This window comes from Temnothorax nylanderi, unplaced genomic scaffold (genome assembly GCF_030848795.1).
Source record: "Temnothorax nylanderi isolate EJ_2023f unplaced genomic scaffold, tnyl_v1.0 TNYL_tig0080_pilon, whole genome shotgun sequence".
Classification (NCBI taxonomy): Eukaryota; Metazoa; Arthropoda; class Insecta; order Hymenoptera; family Formicidae; genus Temnothorax; species Temnothorax nylanderi.
The window spans coordinates 321450-342504 of NW_027249142.1; the positions used below are offsets into that span (position 1 = coordinate 321450).

At 36.8% G+C, this 21055-nt stretch overlaps 2 protein-coding genes across 5 annotated transcripts in view; one reads left to right on the plus strand and one right to left on the minus strand.

The window, feature by feature from the left end:
- The window catches only part of Dh44 (diuretic hormone 44), a 139398-nt gene extending 122253 nt beyond the window's left edge, over positions 1–17145 (plus strand). For all 4 annotated transcript variants that reach the window (XM_071709585.1, XM_071709583.1, XM_071709586.1 and 1 more), the window contains 3 exons: positions 11373–11549; positions 14569–14898; positions 15096–17145. In XM_071709585.1, coding sequence (XP_071565686.1) covers positions 11373–11549; positions 14569–14898; positions 15096–15128 — 540 coding nt within the window. In that variant the 3' untranslated portion in view covers positions 15129–17145. The remainder of the gene's footprint in view (positions 1–11372; positions 11550–14568; positions 14899–15095) is intronic.
- Positions 17146–17153: 8 nt separating this feature from the next.
- LOC139774361 (F-box-like/WD repeat-containing protein TBL1XR1) lies at positions 17154–21031 on the minus strand. The gene is made up of 6 exons (XM_071709580.1): positions 20816–21031; positions 20191–20478; positions 19326–19675; positions 18911–19255; positions 18457–18825; positions 17154–18381 (listed from the first exon to the last, which is right to left on the minus strand). The coding sequence occupies exons 1-6, from the start codon at positions 20883–20885 to the stop codon at positions 18250–18252; spliced, it is 1554 nt and encodes a 517-aa protein (XP_071565681.1). The 5' UTR covers positions 20886–21031; the 3' UTR covers positions 17154–18249.
- Positions 21032–21055: the final 24 nt, after the last annotated feature.

Sequence of the window (21055 nt, forward strand, 5' to 3'; positions counted from 1 at the left end):
GGTACCGGTAAAGAAATCTTGAGAATCAACAAAGTTGCAATTAATAAATTTAAAAGTTTTATCTGATTGTAAATTAAATGATATGATTTAAAATATAATTGAGTTATAATAATTAATTATTTCTTTCTGTGTTTAATTTGAATTAATACTTTCTATCTCAGATATTTATTTCAGATTTAAAAAATTAATGTGATAAAACTGTAAATACTTCTCGCAATCTTTAGAAATACTTACAAGATGTGAAAGTCAATCTTTCTCAGTTTCAAGTAGCTTCGTTTATCTCAAATAACCTAGCAAAATGCATTTCTCGTTTTTGCCCGTAGAATATACATATTTACAGAATACTTAGACATACCAACGCCAACGATGACGTTGGTCTTTAAATTTATCTTTCCGTTGCCTACGCCTCGCATCTTTTACAAGTTGTAAATTCTCTCTTCCGCGCCGCTACTTCGCTCATATTAAGGCGGATGATAAAGGTTTATCGCTCGTTGCACAGGAAAAATGCGTAAAAAATCGTCGTCGTATAATCGCTAATCAAACCGCGGCGGTTTATACACGCCACGATCGTCGTGGCTCTATGTCTTCGCTTATCATTTTACGAGGAGAATCATACTGTTCGGCGTCACGGGGGATGAAGTGTATACGTACATGCGTGTAGTGTTTGCGCGCAATGCCGTTGTTAACAGATAATCGATACCGAAACGATCACGAGAGTATTTCGAAATTGGAGGCAGAGCGAGAAAATGGACTTTACAACGACTTTTAATTGCGATTAGGATGCATTAATTTCAGTGCCCGTGACGTAAAGCGTATCGTAAGATTTAGAAATAAGATTCGCAAGATATATAAGTTTCTCTCGATATTGATATCCTCTGTATTCCGCGTATTCTGTACTTAATTATTCTCTTATAAAGGACAAAGTAAGAGTCGCATTGCCAATATGACGAAAGAAACTAAAGAATTTAAATCACTTTGCTACGTTTTTCTCGATTCCTACAAAATATCGAAGCTGATGAATTAATCTCGTGTCTTCTCGCGTCGCAATAGTTTCTCTTTGTTCTCTATTTACTTGATCGCACAATTAAAGGAAGCGAAGACGGAAATGTTAAATATATTTCAAATTCTCCGTTTCATTCTGCGAGTCTCTCGTTAATTTAGAGTCCTACGCCCTAAGCGGAAGTTTAATTGGACGCCATCCTTGTAAATTTCTGTGATATATATATGACATTTTTTTGCATCTCTAAGCTTGCTTAAAAATTTTATTGAAGTAAAATCTACCCGAGAGAGATTAAATGTCTCGTTGCCTGCTCTCTTACTATTTAATATGTAACTCTCATATACGCACACATACGAAGATGTGCGTGTACTTTAGTTGTTTTTATTTTATTTTATACTAATTGCTTCGATGCGGGTAGAACGGGAGCAATCTGACGCGGTCTGCATATCAAAATAATCTGAAACGGAGCCGGCTTATCAGAGCCTCTTCGGTTAGACTCGATCGTTGACCCTGCACGAAGTTGCGCCCCGATCGCCCTACGTTTTCCCTCGCTCGATCGGCACTCCGTTCTCTTCTTTCCTCCCAATTTCGTTCTCGTAATATTTCACAAACGAGTATGAGTATTTCTTTCGTAAGAAAAACGCATCGAGTTACCCGCCGAAGCCTTTTACGGTTTCTTTCGCTCAGGCGAATGCAACGAACGAGAAATGAAAGGCTGTCCGCGATGGAATATATCGCTGGCGATCGATTCATAAACATGTGAAAAAATGGGAGAAAAATTTATTATACGCGAAGTCATAAAACGCTTAAACACAAAGCCGCATGTATACGTAATACGCGGCTTCGCGCGAGCTCATTTTAAACAACAATTTTACCGGTTACGGCCGGACAAATGTTCCATGTCACGTAACTCGGTTTGATATTATTTTTTATATTAAAAAATATTTTTTTATGTTAAATGTATTATTCTCTCGTCATTTTTCATTCGTGCTCTACAGAATTAACTTATGGAATAAATATTATTTCAATTTTATCTTAGATCTTTCATTAAAAAGTTTCTGAAGGGAAAATTTAGTAACTTTAGAATTAATTTAATTTATTAATTTGTTATAGAATTTTTTTGGTACGTATTTATGAAAAATATAAAAATAGTAAAATAGATCTGGGAAAAAGATACACGAATCAGCTTTGAAGAAGTCTTTCCTTCTTTCGTGCGCCTGTATATAAATTTGCATCGGCTTGTGCAATCTAACTTTTGTCGTCATAAAAAAATGTGGATTTTGAAATAAAACCTTGTATCAAAAAGTATTCCTCAAAAGTATTCCTCTTATCGAAGAATGTTTTCTTCATTATTACAACAATTAAAAGTAAAGCGCCGTTTCCTTTGTCTTTCGCTAAACATGGGGGTGACATACTTATATCAGCCGTCGCGTTCCCTTCAACTTCTAACTCCGAATACCTTCGCGACTAGCTATAAAGCAACGTTTATTCTCACCAAAAGCGTGTACGGTATTTTGTGTCGCGAAAGTACCGGTGGGATGTGCTTCTGCGTCTCCAGTATCATGTATGGACCACGGATGTAGTATGCAGGCTCATTGTTAACAACCTTTGATCCTTAATTCATGTTCATCCGTCTTCAAATAACGACAATGTAGACCACGCTTCATGCAAACTCCGTTAACATTTGCAGCACCGCTCTTTTCCAGCAAAATGTCGAGATACAGCTGTCACAAAGCGTTTCGAAACCGAGTATTATCTCTTAAATTAATTAGGGACTTCGCATTCTGACGTTTATTCATCGTGCGATGGATAATGACGGTGGCTTCATCCCGGTCGATCGGTAGATTGAAGGAACGAAACTCGTTAATTCAGATTGGCTGATATTTCAGACGCTATAAGGAAAGTTTTTGTTGAAATCTGTCAGGCCGGTTTAAGGACCTTTCCGCGATGAAAAGAGTCGATGTGGAAACCTTCTTCCTCGCGCACTCAGCTTTCAAAAGCTCCTTCGCAGACGTTTACATTTAACACAATAGAGATTATGCACAACACGGTTTGTTCTCGGAAGTTTATTTACGATACCCTAAACATTTAAGAACTAAGAGATAATTTTTAAGATAAAGAGATCATTTTTTCGGAATTTTAGGAGAGAATTAGGAGAGTTTTCATGAAATTCTTAATGAAAAATTGTGCTCATAACACTCTACAAGAGTACGCGTTGTTGTACGACAGAATGACCGAAGGTGAGAGAATAGGACGAGTGAGAAATTATTCGAGCGTCTCTCGAAGGTGGCAGTTAAATTAAATTCGGTTATACGTGCAATCGCCGCATCACGTCGGCGACCACATCGCCGCTCATTTAAAGCGATGCTCTGGAATTAAAGCGCGGCGGCACCGCGTGTCGCCGGTAAAGTGATGAATGAATGAACGAACCGGTCCCCTTTGTGAAAGAGCTCACCGACTACTTTACTGAATGGATCTTTAATACGCGAATGAAAAAGCATCTCGCAGCTGTGTTGGTGAGCTCGCAACTATTTCACAAAGGTCATAATAATAATGATTGCAATATTAAAAATTTCGTGCTTCAATATTAACTGAAACAGAGATATTATACACTTTAATGAATATCTTTTTAATAAGCTTTAAGAAATTTTTAATAATGTTACAATATAATTTATATATTCATGTATGTTAAAAAATAGTATCTTTTATTTCTTAAAATTTATATTCTTTTATTTCAATATAATTGCTTATGAAAAAAAAGGAAACATTAAAAACAGTTTTTTAAACAAAAATGTGATGAAACTAAATTATTAAAAAAGATCCCAGAATAGAATATGAAATATTGATAAGATAGTAATACGTACCGTGATATGATGCCAAGCTCCTCCTTTCATTATCAACATTTCATGAAAGAAGCCAGTTACTTATAAATATTCTACGTCGTCCACGTGTAAGAAACATATGCGAGAACATTAGGTAGCAAATGACACGTCGCCGTGCTATTACTTAATATAATGCTCCGTCGACACTTCAACAAACCGGCGACATTTGAATAAGACTGCCATTTTTTAGAACGTTACGCTACATTGAACGACTACGCTGTCCCTTTTCCCTTGATTTACATTTTAATTCGCTCCCTCGGCTGACGCTCGCATTATCTACTTTTATTTTAATTAGAGGAAAAAATATAGCGTCTTTAATTATACGAAATAACATCTTGTTTGTATCTTTCAAATATATTTTCATAATAATAATTTTGTACATATGTATAATGCTAATGATCTTCTTTCTCGTCTTTTCTCAAAAATAATTTATCGTTTTTGAAATGGACATATTAAACTCGAATATATTGCAATATGAACGCTCGTGGAGTTTTATAGTAACGCATAATAGTAACAGGATGACAATTATATAAATGTCCATTTTAATCTCACGGAAATATACATTTCTCAAATAAACGAGGTGACATGTAACAGACGTAACAGTACCAGAAATTCAAGATTATCTCATTTCGCGATGTTGAAATTCTCAAAATATTACAGGATAATGTTCCTCAATCGTTTCCTGCTTCTATAATATTTTCCTTACGTTTAAATCAATATTAGTTTTAATAATTTGTTATTTTTTCTAAATTGTCAAAAAATTTCTTAAAGTTTTCTTACACTTTTTGAGACTTTCTTTCAAGTACGCGTGGAATTTTCGACGCGTGACATTTAGTTAACGGATTAGTTCAGGATTCTGCTATCGGAATTTCTAAATACGGACCGAAATGATTACGACAATTTTTCTCTTGTATTTCAGCCATCGATATGACCGATTAGCCGTCTGACGTTAACGCCGCGCTTATGCCGCAAATCAACAAGTTAAAATGTCGCTCACTCCTCCATGGATCGAACTGAAAAATTGCTCTCGTGTTTCGAAAATAAACAGTATCGTTCCATAAATAGCCAATATCCAATATCAAATCCCGTAAAGTAAATTGCAAATATTTGAAAATATCCGTGTTGCAGTTTTAAACATGACATGCAAAATTGGAAATGCGATCATCGAATTTTAAAGTTAAGAGTTTCCAAGTTTCGGATTACTGTTTATGAGAGAAAGAATATCCATCGGTGATTCGAGCGAAAGTGGATCGCTCGATGAATCGCGTTTTTTCATCAGGACAACGTCGCCTTGTGTTGTCTCAAGGCGAAACGATGTTCCGCCCGAGATTATATTCTCCCGAGATATATATATATATATGTATGTCAAACGCGATTGAATCATATAGGCATCAATGTAAACTAATTATTTCCGTCTCGCCGATGTTTACCGGTATTATTACATTTCGTCGGGGAAGATCGAGAATTGCCGAAAAGAAAAGGCGATATCCTCTTTATTTCTTTCACGTTTGATAAACGAGCCGAAGAGAATAACATGCAGATTCGATCGTCGAGATTGATGAGACTAGCTGACATTGCTAGCTTATTGAGATTGGTTGAGAGTGGTGATCAGGTAATTCAAAGCAAATATAATGGGACATATTGCAGCTCGATATAAAATTGCGTTAAATAATTCATTACTTTATTTATTGCTTATCATGAAGTTTATATATGTATATGTATATATAAACTTGAATTTTATAACTCTGTTATAATAACTCTGTTATAGAGATTTATTTTATAATTTTGGCTTTTGATAAAAAATTCTAGTCAAATTTAAATAGACTTTTAGTTTAATACTTGGATTATTTTCGTATATGATTCTTTCCTTTTATATTTAAATTTGTTTTAAAAAAATGTAAGAATAAAAATAATGGCGGATAGAAACGGTAACTTGAAACGATGCGCTCCATGTCGGACTATAAAATTACTCGTTCTACTTCTTATTACGATTCATAATACTCGTTTTAACGAATGCGCAACGGAAAATTCGATACTTAGATCCAAAATACATTATAATATGCGATATTTTCTGTGAAAGGCAAAAGATAATAACACAGTACTGTAATAACTAACACGCGAGATTTCATCGAAATCAAAGAATGATATCGCTATGTCACGCTGGAAGTTTTGCCAGTAATGAAAATGGATAGTCTTTAAAAAATTTGGAAATGAAAGAGATGAAATAAAAGGGAAAAGGAAAAAGTCAGCCGTTTAATTTAAAAAATAATAATACCGGAAGCTGTTACAAAGTGTCTGTTATTAATCCTAAATTACAAAAATTCGCACTCCTGTAAAAACATTTATGAAAAGCTGAGGGAAAGATAATTTATACAAATTATGCTTCAGTCTAAGCCCGCAATCTGCATATTCTGCGTTAAAAACGTGGTTTTGTTAACTACGTATGTTGGGAACCGTATACGACGACATTTCTTCGCAAATTGCATAAAACTCACGTGAGCGAAATTCATTACAGCTTAAAATGATCGGGCAACTGTAGAAACGGAGTACGTAGTGTATGTACTTTAATTAATTTTATAGGATAATTGGAAATATGTATATCGTTCTTTTTTTTATAATGGGTGGTTGGTGTTCCCGAAAAACTGTCTCGTCGCAAACAAATTTCCATACGAAACAGATTTCCCATTATTGTTTTCCTGTATCGTGGACAGACTTCTCTTGCTTTAATTTGTTCTTTGACAAACAAATTGAGGATGCAGGACGACTTGTTTGCGTAGATTCCTAACATTCATACATGCTATTTGCTGCGCGTATGTGCGTTTGAAAGTATTTGAAAATCTGCATTCCGTTGCTTGTGACTCGAAACGTATTTATTAACAATCCATCGATAACAAATAAAAGTACAATAACTGAGTTATTCGTGAAAAGATCTCTATTCATTTCTCACAGCTGTGCTTGTGAGAGAGGCGATATACAAAAAAAAAACGAAACCGCACATCCAATATCTCGCTGGTACGGAGTAAGAGTTAATAAAGCAAGAAGAAAGGTTTTGTGAACTTTACACACGTAAGGAAGTAAGTTTACGATCGGAAGTATTGTTCAGCAGCCAAGTTGAAGGAAGTTGGAAGAACTAGGAAAACATGCTAGGATAAATGAGAGACTTTACGCGCAAAAATATTGTTTCGCTCTCGTCGATTTTTCGAAGCGAATAAATATGCATCTTTAATATAATAAGTGTAATAAACAGCGACCGATGTACGTTTACGACACAGAGTAAATGGATACTGATATTTTTAGTAATTTTATATGTTGCTCATCAGCGTCACTGATATCAAATTGTACATAAATTTTATAATGTGAGATTACATTTCCAATTTTGGCATAAGATTTCAAAACGGAATAGCAATTGGCGCATAAACGGCAAATGTATATAAGTCGCTAATTAATTATTAGTATAAAGTCTCGTCTAATAACTGAAAGTATTAATGAATAAATATGAAATGTACAGGGTGTCCCAGGAGGAAAGACTACTTTGGGAGGTGATAGTATCGGTTATTTTAAGCGAAAATGTTTATATAAGCGAGTGTCCTACTTCCGAGATACAGCTATTTGAATGTACAGTTGCAAAATTAGTGATGAGAAAGATACATGCCTCACGCAGTGGACTGTTGTGACTGTTGATAGTGACATTGTAGAAGTGTTGTTAAAAATGCCGCACATCTTCAAAAATGTCGCACAAATGCAGCAGCATGATTACCATCGCAGAAGTCGTAAACATACAGCGTAGATATCTGCATATTCGCCACTGCGTGAAGCATGTATCTTTCTTATCGGTAATTTTGCAACTGTATAATACATTCAAATAGCTCCATCTCAGAAACCGTTCGGAATAGGACACTCGTTCATATGAACATTTTTACACTTAAAATGACCGATACTATACCCACCTCCCGGAGCAGTGACCTTTCCTCCCGAGACACCTTGTGTAATCCGCGAAGAAAAGCTTCATTCACGCGCCAGCATACGAAATGCCATCCTCTTATAAAGATTTCGCATAAAATATGTCTACAGCTTATAAAATTGTCGCTCAATTTCATTTGAAAATATAGGGAGATTTCGTTCAAAGCTATCGATATCCTGTATACCATGAATTCTAAATATTTGATAGCTCTGAGTATGAAGTTAAGATAAATCCAGAGCTAACAGAGACTGAAAGAGTTGGGATATTCGGGGAAAACCGTATACGTAAGAATTGTCGAAATGTCGTGCGTCAATTTTCTAAATTATATATTTTCTAAATGACACGTTGTTGCAGGCTTTCATTCACGAGCCACTCAATCAGTGAACATTTACATAGATGACGTACTGGTGGGCATCGTCACATGCAGATAACGAGAACGTAATTTCAGTCACATTTGCGTATCAATTTACCGCGATAACTCTATTACGCTTGAACAACAATCTCATCTCGAATTTGCAGCATCATTTGCATATCGGAAAACGAACCAAGAAATATCGCTGCTCGTTGTAGCGCTTTGCAAAATCAGATTTCGACGATTATCGTCTCGATTCGAAGTAAAGGTCTTACGTTGCACGAATGAAATCAGATTTGCTTCGTTGCCACGTGGTTTGATTTGATAAGGCTTCTTCTACTGAAATATCTCGAATCAATTGCACACGTTTTTTTGAGCTAACCAGAATAATTGTGGTAAAAGAAAACCGATGACTGTTGTTATTTCTTAACAAATTTACAGTTCTTATTAATTAAAGAGTGGGAAGTAGTATCTGTAATATAATTACCCCCGCGCGAAATTATTAACTTTAGGTATTTATCTTGGAAAACGTTCCAGTATTATAGTTTATAATAAGTATTTAGTAATATAATTAATAACTTTGTTAAAAGCCTGAGTGGAACGTTGCAATTAATATTTATTAATATGATATTTCGTATTATCGTGTTATCTAATCAGTCATCGCTAGTACATTGATCAAATTACCGTCTAACTATGCGTCACATTTGCATTATACTTCATTATCGATCCTTAAAATAACCGATTATAATTGTTACACAATAGATAAAAGGACATTGTTTGGTATTCTACATAATTTGGTGCTTAAAATTCAATTTAAATTGTAACAAGAAATATTTCTCCTTTTCAGATTGGGCAATTAAATTGCATATCATTAGTCAGACTGAAGAATTGCATGCATTTCTTAATCGTTGAATTTTGATATTTCTATACTGTAAGAATTTTTGTTTTCTAGATATAAAACGTAATAAAAAATAGATTAAATTGAACAATAGGAGCCGGTGCTTATTATTTAATTGCAATTTATTCGTTTTTTTAATTGTATTACAGAATCTCTAATATATATTCGTACTAAAAAAAAATATGAGACAATTTTGATTGTGTACTTAAGATTTAAAGTCTCAATCGCATTATTTTCCGGTTTCGCAATTTTTCCAAAAAGTGATTATTCTGCCTGTATTTTAACTTATCTTTTTCTTCACTTTGAAATCAATATTTCCTCAATACAAAAGGGAGGAAATGTGATATTTTCTTCTTTCAGAAGGGAGTAATCTTTAATTTACCGCAAAAAATAAAATACGAGGATGATTGAATAACTGTGCTCCGTTGTTGATTCAGTTTGTAGGTCTCTTTTAACGTCCACGTTGTCTACTAATTGTCCAAGTTGCCTAACGAACAGTCACATGGCTTGTCGCGCAATACTTTGATAACGAGACACCTAATCCCCTTTGACCAGTGTGTGTGGGTGTGTGTGTGTGTGTGTACCAGTCTCTGTCTAGACATTAAAAATCCACGTGACGAACCTTATGACACTAGCACAACTAGAAAGAAAAGATAGTAATAGAGGGAACGGGACTGGAATCAAGATATGGAATCGAGTCGCCAGTCGACTCGCAGCGTGTAATTGAAAAGCGGGACGGCAGCCCTAAATTACGATGGCGGCAAATTAAGCCCCTTGGTGTTAATGGACCCGGACGATGACGACAACGAAAACGGCAGTAACGGATAGGGCAACGTAGGGCAACGACGACGACGACGACCATGATCTACATCTCGCAGAAATGTTTATCATTTTGTACGTGCTAGCGTCTTCGAATTTGTTTATGCGATAAAAATAATTAATAATAGAAAAATTTCAAAATATAATTGTGCTACCAACAACAAATTTAAAAAATTATTGTTTCGAAAATTAAAAAATAAATAAAGTCCACATAAAAAAAATAAAGTAAAAGAAGAGCAAAATAATATTTTGAATTTATTTAACTAAAAGCGTATTTTATATATTTATTACACGTAATATCAAGAAAAAATATAAAAGTGCTAATAAAGAATTCCAAGTAGGTATATCATCAAAATCTTACATCACAACACATCACAAGGAAACAAATTTTCTCTTCACTCTTGTCCTTTTTTTCAATTTTTTTTTATGTCAAGTAAATCTTACTGGTATAACGGAAAGGTAGAAATTGTAAAGATTTAAGGTTTAGATGCGTTTAATATGACTTGTGAATGTTTTAATGTTTCGTGAGAAAGAAATTATTGCGTGCGACAGTTACGACTTGAACGTTAAATTGTAAAAGTAATTTAACATAGCTCCCTCGGGGTGCGTGCTTTAACGCGAATCGAGGGATAGGGAGCCTCAGGCCGAACGACCGGATGTTTGGCACGGCAAGCACAATTTGTGCACAAAGTACCTCTTCTCACCTGCTCGCCGTCGCTGCCGCCGAAACTTAACTTCTCGTAACTCACCCCGTGACGGATGGCAGAAGACGAAATCCGATAAAAGAATGTTTGCTCTCGAATCAAATATAGGCTCCGGAGAATAATAGGAAAGAAGTGAGAAAAAGAAAATTACTCGACACGCAAAGAACGGGCGCGTGTTCGCACAATTTTCTGCTTTTCCTTCTGGTCTCGTCATTGCGTGGCTTACATTTAAAATCGATTTGTCCATCCGCACCAAACAAACGTCTTCTTCGAAGCCCTATCTTGACGTAAACGCGGCGAAAGCGTGAGATAAAAGTGTATCTCGACGCGAAAAAAATTATGCATAAGTCGTTATGCAATTTAATTCAAAGAAAGAATGCTGTGGAATATTGTTATGAAAATAAGGAAATTTACACGGAAAAAAGGAAGTGTGTCAAATCAATCACTGATATACTTGTATATACGCAAGAATATATATCTTAACTTTTTTTTTTATTGAACCATCTTAAAACTTCATTTAACTATATAAATGACTTCATTCAAGCAAGTTTTCTTAGTTTAATGCAATATAATCTCATTTCAAGATTATATATTCTTGCGTATATATAAGTATACAAGGGTCGATTTGACACTTATTTTCTTTCTGTGTATGATATCTAGATTTTTTTATGACAAAAATCTAGTTCACTGTCCGTATATAATAAATATTTTGCCGACTTGTTATCACCTGCAAGCGTTTTCGATGATGTGTTTCAGATGAACGTTATTAATTTACATTCTTCCTGCACGATGATACTGCTCGGTATCTTGGCGTCGACGACGATAATCGGCCTCACAAGTTCCGCTCCTCTGTCGCCGTACGAAAGAAGGGACGTGTCGGACGATCGTCCCAAAATTTTCCTGTTGATCGATCAAAGAATACCAGAATTGGAGGTATGTTTTCTCGAGTAAAATGAATACGGCAAATAGAAATATTGTGAAATCGAAAAGATAACGCAATCTAAAGACAACTTTAATCTCTTATGTTAAGCATTATATCTCTTCCATTCTTTTTCCTCCTTAATCTTTTTTATCTTGTACATAGAAAATTGAAAAGTATAGAAACGCACTGTAAAAACTACGGTATAGAAACACGAAAATCTTATATTGATAAAATATATACACGAATAGGAAAAGCTTTTTTATTATTTTTTCTATCTAAGTTAAATGCCAGAAATTTTGTAATTAACAAAGACAATAAATTTGTTGAATTATTATCGTCACAACCCTTTTGTTCAGGGCCTGATTTATAAAACGATCAAAGGTGCTTTATGTCCACATCATATTCATTAATTTTAATTTTATTTCTATATATAGATAAATCAAATTTTGAAGCTAAAAATATTTTTTGAAACCTAGAATCACAGATTATTGAGGATGCTCTCTTATCGGAACGCATCTTTCTCTCATCAATAATCCGTCGATAAGTTCTAAGCCGCGCGGAAATCGCGCTCGTCGTGAAATAGAACAACGTATTCCAAATATACGAATGCCATTGTTGGTCGGATAACACAGCGTCGGCACGTGTCTCGTTGGATCCGCTTGGTTTACGAGCGCTTTGCATTTCGAATAGTTAGCCGTGTGTTAACGGATCGACTGCGGTATCCGCGCAGATGGACACGCACACTTACGCGTCGCGCCTTCGCGGTTCGGTATCGGAAAATGACGGAAAATAACGTATAAACGTATACGTTACATATGTAGTGAATCAGGAGCGCGTGAATCGTGAACGGAGGACGTCTCTCCCCCTGGTTTCTATTGCACATGGGAGATCCCACGTCATGTTACAGAGGATTTGCATTCCTCCTTATTTCCCGTGCGGCTGCTGTTCCGCCGTCTTGCGAAGCGGATATAGATTTCGACGCTCGATGATCTAAAGCGTACCTTATTTATCCGTGATTTTCCTGTCCCACGCGTACTTTTTGCTCCAATAATAATTCAAAGGCCGGATATACTTATTATTGTTAGTACTAGACCGTTATTGTCAGGAAATATTATGTCGTTATATTTGTCGTATCTGCAAAGATAAATCTATCATCTTCAAGAAAGCTATGTGCGATGTGAAGAAAATTATGCGTACACGATAATGCAATCTTGCAATAACAGAAAAATTATCGTTTCCATTATTCGCACAAATAAATCCTTGTATATTACTCAGCGAGCTATTTTCGTTATTACTTTTAATAACAGCGAGCTGTTTTCGTTATTATTTATAACACATAGATTTTTTCCCATTTATCTTCGAGTCTGACCTTTCGAGAGAAAACGATGATTTTTCGACTTTCAGAATCGCTATTTTTCTTAACATCGGAAATTTTTAGGAACGCCTTTGTGAACAAACGTATGACTCGTACATAGCATTCTTTGGCAAAATGCTCTGTTCATTTGCTACTTTTAAAGCATTGCAAGCGCGGCAGATAGATGTAACGAGAAATGTGCAGCGTGCATTCCGGAATTTTTTATTCGCTCCGAGGCACGCCGCGCGTGAAAGCAACAATATTACACGACGACCTGGTGGTGGCAGGTACCTTCATTATTCATGTGCATTCATTATTCGCTCTTCGCCCAGCTCTGTAAATACGTATTTTCCGGTTCGGTGCATCGCGCGGTATACGTTGAAAGCTCTCTCGCGAGCTTTCTCGCTCGAGGGGCGCACCTTCGACTGTCTTTACGCCGCGCGCGAATACGCAATTGCCGCGACAATTGCGCAAATCGATCTGTAAGTTTCGCGCGATAGAGAGGAGGAAAAAAAACAGCGTTTCGAAAGAATTGTTTCGCGAGAATATGCAACGGAATATACGACCGTGAAATCGCTATTTATGAGCCGAGGGAACATAAAGCGCGACGTAAAAGCGCGGTAAAGCAAAAGTACCTGCAACATCGTACCCGGGAAGACGTCATACAGTAAATTGTAGCTACGGAGGAGCATGTAAATTTCAAATTGCCCTTAATACCTAACGTTATTCATGAAGGAGTTATCTCGCTTGAGTCCATTCTTTGTTTGAATTCAAAATGATCTTATCATTGCGGAACTTTAATTGTTAGATTAATTATCAAGGTACTAAATGCCAGATGTTAATAACATTAAGTGCCGCGATGCTTTCAGACATGATGAATGCACATTTTTCAAAGAATATGCACACTGTACCTACATATTTTTTCAAAAATGATTTCAAAATTTAATTTTAATTATGTATATAGAATGCATATATATAATTGAATATGTATAGAAATTTTGGTTTTTTATCATAAATGTTACCGCACATAAATTAAAACTACATTTTTCCGAAAAAATATGTTTGTTATATAAAAAAATGTTATATAAAATCCAACAGAAAAAAAGTTGAAAGGGTTAAGGCTTAAAAGTCTTGCCACAAATTTTATTAGTAAAGTAACATATGGTTGATAAGATTAGAATGCACAAGCTTGTCAGCGCTGTTAGCTAACTATAATAACGTAATGGAACAGCTGACAGTGTTTTATCGCGCATAGTTATTGTTCACGCAACAATAGAATGGGATGTTCATGAAAATTTTACCGCTGTAATCTAATCGCATTATTTAAAGCGGGACAAAGCGGGTTCTCGGGGGTAACTTATACATAGTTAATAAAGCCCTTGATTTTTATTGTTAAAATATGTATTTGTATCGACTAAAATATATTTTTTATCATACCTATACGCGGTCAAAGCGCTAAAAATCTATGGCGAGATTGCGTTTATATAAAATGCACATTTATAAAATACGAAAACGTTTTTTCTCTTGCGATAATTATAACTTATTTTGATAACGAAAGATCGATGATCTTTTTGCGAACAATCAGTTTGCTGTTTTCTATCAGCAGTGTGTTCATAATCTTCCTTCCCTCAGTATTCAAAGAATTAATCGTGACCAATATTCATTACGCTGAATAGGATGAGATGCTGAATTCGGAGAACGATCTCGGCTCAGACGTGATGCGCACCAAGAGGATCGGGTCCCTGTCGATCGTCAACAATTTTGACGTGCTGAGGCAGAGAGTCATGCTGGAGCTGGCACGCAGAAAGGCACTGCAGGATCAGCGGCAGGTCGACGAGAATCGTCGCTTCCTCGAGAGCATTGGCAAGAGATCGGTGTCGGACGCCGGCAGAAACGTGAGATCCGGCATGAAGAACAGCCGCGAACGGCCTGCAGCGTCCAACAGGAACGAATGGATCGAAGAGAACAATCCCTTGTTCCGTGGATCGCAAGATGACGATCGGACGGTGAGAGTACATGCATTCTCAGATTTCTTTCTTATCTTGGACCTGTTTTAAGACAATGGCCTTGAATAATTTCGATCAGACAATTCCCTCCCTGTCGTGATTGTAATTTCGAAGTTATAGAGAAAGATTTATTTAATTAGAATCTTTTATTTCATTAAAATATTATGCATGCTAATAATGATGATGCTGATTTTCAGGTACAGACTAACGAGCTCCGCCTGCTGAAATGAATTCGCGCCTCGGCACGCGAAGAAGAACTCCAGAACCGATATATATTTTAGCTTTACTATATACGACTGTTAATCAACCGTCATCCATTAAGTTATTTTTGTCGTCCGTCTTCTTTCCGCTTGCCTATTCTCGTTTAGCAGATAGTTCGAGTTCTGCCAGCCGCGGCTGGCAAATATGAATGTTAAAAAATTGCTGAATTTTCACAATCGATAACAAATACGGGCCTGCCTCTGTCTCTAATGAATAAGATACGGGCCCCATCTCCTTCTCTAACGAATTCGATCGAGGAAACCGAAAACGTTTTGCACCAGTATTCCTTCCCCTCTTCGATTCTTCATTAATTTTAGCGTTTATTTATTGAGTTAGGTTGTAATAATTAAAACGTAACAGCCCCGTGTCGCGGAAGCTGGCAGGTATGGGAATCGCGATTGTGCATCGTTCGGAGATGCACGACAGATTCGATCGGCGCGCATAACGTTCCGAAGAAAGAAAAAAACGTACAAAGATCTGAGCTTTACGTAAAGCTTTACTTCCGTCTTCTTCCGCGTCCAATGCTCCCCTTCATGGGCACGGAGAAAGGCGTAACGAAGCAGTATTATATATTGTGATCTCGTTTAAGCTACGTCTTTTCTGTTTCGCAGAGAATACCTGACGCCCGATCCTTTAGCGTAGATTTAATTTCTCGCATCTCTCCGCCGCGCTTTACCAATATTCGCATTCGTAGATGACGATGTAACGCATACGCGAGTCGATTGAACTTACGCAATTTCACTTTCGCCAACTATAAATGTACAAATACTACGTTGTATTGATAGCTGTCGCCTCTCGCGATATCCCGGCGTCGATCGTCGGACGAGAGGCACACTCATATATGTGTGTACCTGCAGTCTACAATTCTGAATGAAAATCTATTTTCTGCGTATAACATGCACTATCCACTTTCCTAAAGAGACTATCCACAGATTCACAAATGTAAGGAAATCGAAAACTTGTAAAAGGATCCGGAGATCAGATATATACTGTTAAATCTTAAGAAAGACTATAATAATACACGATAAGATTTTTATTGATAAAAGTACAAGATTGTATCCCAAATGTTATAATTTAGAAATAGTTTTACATTATGTATAAAACTTGTTTTTGCTTCCCTCTTAATATTAATGTTGATTATTGATATGATTGTTTCGCGTCATCTCGCAGTTACGTATTTGTTCCTGTGCCATTGCGGAAGTACAAAAACAGCGATTTATCAATTGTGCAAAAAATGTCTAACGCGATGCATGAGATTGAAAGTTTCGCGGAGCATGCGATAAATAAAATGTGTATGCATTATTAAAATAATTATTTAATAACCACGTGACCGTACCACAAGATTGTTTTCACTTATAACTGCGTCGAAGCGTTTTATCGAATGCGATTTCAGAAAATCTAGGAAATCGGAGAATGTAGTTATTAAATCTTTTAATAATTTCTATACATATAAGTATGTTGATATATTAATTCGTCAGTTTTAATGATAGATTACATTGTGTGAAACTTAAGAGTCGTTAATGATAAAAAGGATTCTGAGAAAAGTAAGTATGCGTACGTACACTTCTCAGAATTCTTTTTGTCGCTAAAGTTTCACACAATACAATCCATCGTTGAAAAAACGATGAGTGAATATATTAAAATACATATATATGTGTAAGTTGCATAGATTTTGTAGAGATAATTATTTATCTGAAAATGTATAATCAAAACAAATATAAATATAATTAAAAATATATAAAATAGAATATATAATTTTCCAGCGTACAGATCGGCTGTTATTATTTCGTTTATCACGATACTGAGTCGGTGATAATTGATAAAACATTCGGTTGCGTGATACGTAACTAATGATAATATAATAACAGATCTCATTTAAAGTGAGCCAACAATAGACATCTTTACCTATGTTCCAATGCGCTATCAAAAATATGGTAATATATTATAATGAGTAATAAAACAACACTGTTATATTCTCAATCATAATCGCGGTCTTTCTTTAAAAAAGTTTATTTCTTTTATTTATTATCAATGTTTACACATTATTTAATACTATCACAGTTACAACTCTAATTGTGTGTGGTTATAATTACAACTGGAGTATGGACAGCATATTCCAGCCACTTTTAATGAATAAAGATAGCAATCTATTTCTTTTGTAAATACAGAGTTTGCCAAATTATATGCTGTACAGTTTTGTGTTCACGACTAAAAATATTGTTGTTAATGTACATTTCTCTTTATGCATCTTTCGTAAAGAAATACTAAGAGAATAGTATACAAAAAGTATTTTTTAAACTGAGAATGCGCGCTTTATTAAATAATTATAAATTGCCACCTATAATTTTCTAAGAATTTTTAATGGTGTAAAGTTCATGTATAAATAACATAATTCATAAATCTACACCAAGAAAAACTCAAGTAACTTAAATGATTATGAAGGGTGATTAAAAATTATCGAATATTTTAAGAAACCTTATTTATAGAATATTTATTTGAATATTAGTAATTAAACTCGAAATTACCAAAACTTTTATCCGTACTATGATAAAAATTTGAAGTACATAAATAAAGATTAAAAGGAATACATACGTTTTTCAGAGAATAACAAGATTTATTTTGCAAATAAAATTCCGTTATTTATTTTTGTCTGTGAGAAAAATTCTCCGTTTCAAATTGCGCTTAGAATCACTCCGTATAATAAGAAAATGAAAAGATATGATAAAAAGTTGAACGTCCAGTAAATTTCAATCGACGCAGAGTCGTAACAAAAAGGCGATCTTAAGAGCAATTATAAGGAAAAGATGCTAAAAGGTTTGTATCAAATAACTGAAGCGATCAGTCTTGTTCTTTTTCGAAAAATTTCCTGAACTGGTGCACACTAGTGCAATAAGTTAGACCGAGACAAGTATATATTGTTTCACTCCAACTTATTGCACAAATGTGCACCAGTTCAGGAAGTTCTTCGGAACAAAAAAAAACAGACAGACGGTGATAAGATTAATCTTACCCCAAACACTTAAAAAAAAAGAAAAAAAAGGAGTTATAACAAACTTTCTCTCAGAAATACGCCCTAGGACATAATTATAATTACAGTTTGCGAAGATCGAGAACGAATACACTGCCATCGGATGCTGACGCACCGACCTTGTCACCACGACTATTCCAGCACACTTCGAAGATACCGCCTGTACCTTTGTAACTGTGTACCAACTGGCCGCTCTGTTCGAATTAAGAGAAAGCAATCAATTTAATTCGATTTAATAGTATTTAAAAAAAAAAACTTATGATACTTACTTGCGTAGACCATATATGAACGCATTTATCGAAGCTACCGCTAGCAAGGAATTTCCCATCCGGACTAAATGCTACACTATAGACTGGCTCGGTGTGTTTGGTTAGCGTGTGTATGCACACACCTCTCTCGACATCCCATAGTCTAACGGTGGAATCGAACGATGCGCTGGCCAATGTTAAATTCATATTCGGATTGTGCGTTCCTGGGCCAGTCGGTGACCATTTGATCGTATAAATTTCTTTACTGTGTGCTTGCAGATCGTGCACCCACGTGTCCTGCTTCATCGACCAAATTTTCAGGCTCATATCGTCTGAACAACTAGCCAATAGATTTCCTTGCGGGTCCCATTTAATTGCATTGACTTCGTTCTGCAAAACACATACAAAAAAAAGGAGAAAATGAAGGAAAATGTTTGATTAAACCATGATAATTTTCTCGATCGCATATACGTACAGTGTGTCCCTGAAAGCTTTTGATAGGCTTATCCACATTGAGTTTGCACACATGTATACACTGATCTGTAGAACAGCTAGCGAATGACGTGTTCGTCTGCCAGTCGACGTCCAAAGCAGGCGCGCAATGAAAACTGAACTGTTGCGTACACTGCCCGCTTTCAGCGTCCCAAATAATTGTGGTCTTGTCGACGCCAGCACTCAGAATGTAATTGCCGCGTTTGTTCCACTTTAATGCGAAGATCGGACCTTTGTGCTGACCCAATGTGGATGCTAATCGCCCATCCGTTGTCCATATTCGTGCGTATCCGTCGTAACTTCCCGTCGCAAGTAACGTACCGTCACACTGCAAAAGTTCGAAATGCGTGTTTGCATCAACGCGCTCGACCATAACTAAAAGCGCGTCCAGTCAGTACCTTCCAATCTAACGATGTAACGTCTTTATTGCTGGGCACTTCAGTGCCGCCTTTCTGAATACAGTGACGTAGGACGAGCTGATTTGGTGCCTGTGAGTTATCCGACATATCCCAAATGCGAGCAGTGCTGTCGCCCGAGCCAGAAGCTAATAGATCGGTCGTCGGATTCCACGCACAGATAAAGACCTCTGACTCATGACCACGCAATTTCGTGGCTTTACTCGCAGGAATCTCCACGGTACTAGTATTAGAACCTGCATTTGGACCTGTTGCTGGCTCGTCCACCTCCATCTCCGTTCCCCGGTCCCCACCTCGGTCATTATTATTTACGCCTTCGTTGGATGTAACAACTAAGAAAAGAAATAAACATCTCGATTAATTCACAGGAACTTTCTGATTGACAGTAATGATCTATATACATATATATCTCTACTTATTATTTAATTAGTTTATTTAAAGAACTGTTTGCCACTAGTTGACGGACAGATCGATGATGAGTTATACGCTGTCCCTTCTGACTACATCCAGTGATAAAAATATGCTTTGTCTTAGAGGAAACCATATCTTTATCATTACGTTTGACAGAAGCGACAAGTTATGACTCACAAAATGACCGCAACCTATGGCCGTCCCGCTTTAATCTGCCTGAGTTCTATGGAGGTCTGAAAAATATTTAACTTCTCCAGACCAGGGTGTATCAGGCTCTCAGTAATACATCACGCATTATGTAATCCTAATCACTAGTTTAATCCCCCTATCTTTAACTTTGCTATCATATGCTTACATGTATAAAATTACAATATTCTACTTTGATTATCATGCAAATATATATATATATATATATATTATATAGCGAGTAGATTACCTTCTTCGCCATTGGTATCTTGGCCATCAGCCTTCACCTGCTGTTTCTGCTGATTGATCTGATTCTGTCGTGTCGCAACAATGTCTGGCATAACAGCGTCGATAAGGGATAAGGATTCCACCATTCTGTGTTCGGTGCCATCTTCGCCTATCATAATCTCAGCCTCCGTGTACTGCAATCCCTTCTGAATAATGGACAGGAGGGCTGCGGGTGGCACGAGGGCTCCATTAATATTACTCTGCGATATATGGGACTCTATTCCGAACGTGTACGCAGAATGTTGGAAACCTGCGGGAGACAAAAGTCCGGGAATGATAAGATTAGACTGAAACAGGGCGAAATGTTACGCTCGGACGACGTTGAGCCTATGCGAGCTGACTCCGTCCTAAGATTTTAAGTACAATAGATCGTGTTGACAAACAAATTTCACGAGTCGCTCGACTCGGCGGCTTGATTTAGCTACACTCCGAGTCGTGAGCGGTCTCAAATCGCCGGCGTGTCGGCCACTCGATCGCGTAAAGCGCGTTCGAATCAGCGGCCGGGTTCTCGTCGCGCGAACGTAACGCAACAGACGCGGAAACGCAGCGTCCGTCCGGATATGGAGGTTATGAGTGGCGAATCGTACCGGATTCCTGCAGGTATCGGTAGACCAGGAAATTGACCTCATCGCTGGAGAAGCTCATCGTGTCTGACATTCACGGTACTAGCACAGCATATTTACGATGGGGATCGCGTCGAGAGGGCCGCTCCTTGAGTCGGTCGCGCCTGGCCCTGTCTGGCGCTGGCCCGCGTCCGCGTGCAATGGCGTGCAATGGCGTGCAATGCCGATTGCCGATTGCCGACACCACGTGACCACGCCGAGCCG

What these genes read in the sequence shown, in the direction of transcription:
- LOC139774361 (XM_071709580.1), bottom strand. Translation starts at nt 20,885, where the DNA reads ATGTCAGACACGATGAGCTTCTCCAGCGATGAGGTCAATTTCCTGGTC. An exon ending in CCGATACCTGCAGGAATCCG is followed by an intron (nt 20,479 to 20,815) that starts GTACGATTCGCC and finishes TGTCTCCCGCAG; the next exon opens with GTTTCCAACATTCTGCGTAC. An exon ending in TTACATCGTTAGATTGGAAG is followed by an intron (nt 19,256 to 19,325) that starts GTACTGACTGGA and finishes GAACTTTTGCAG; the next exon opens with TGTGACGGTACGTTACTTGC.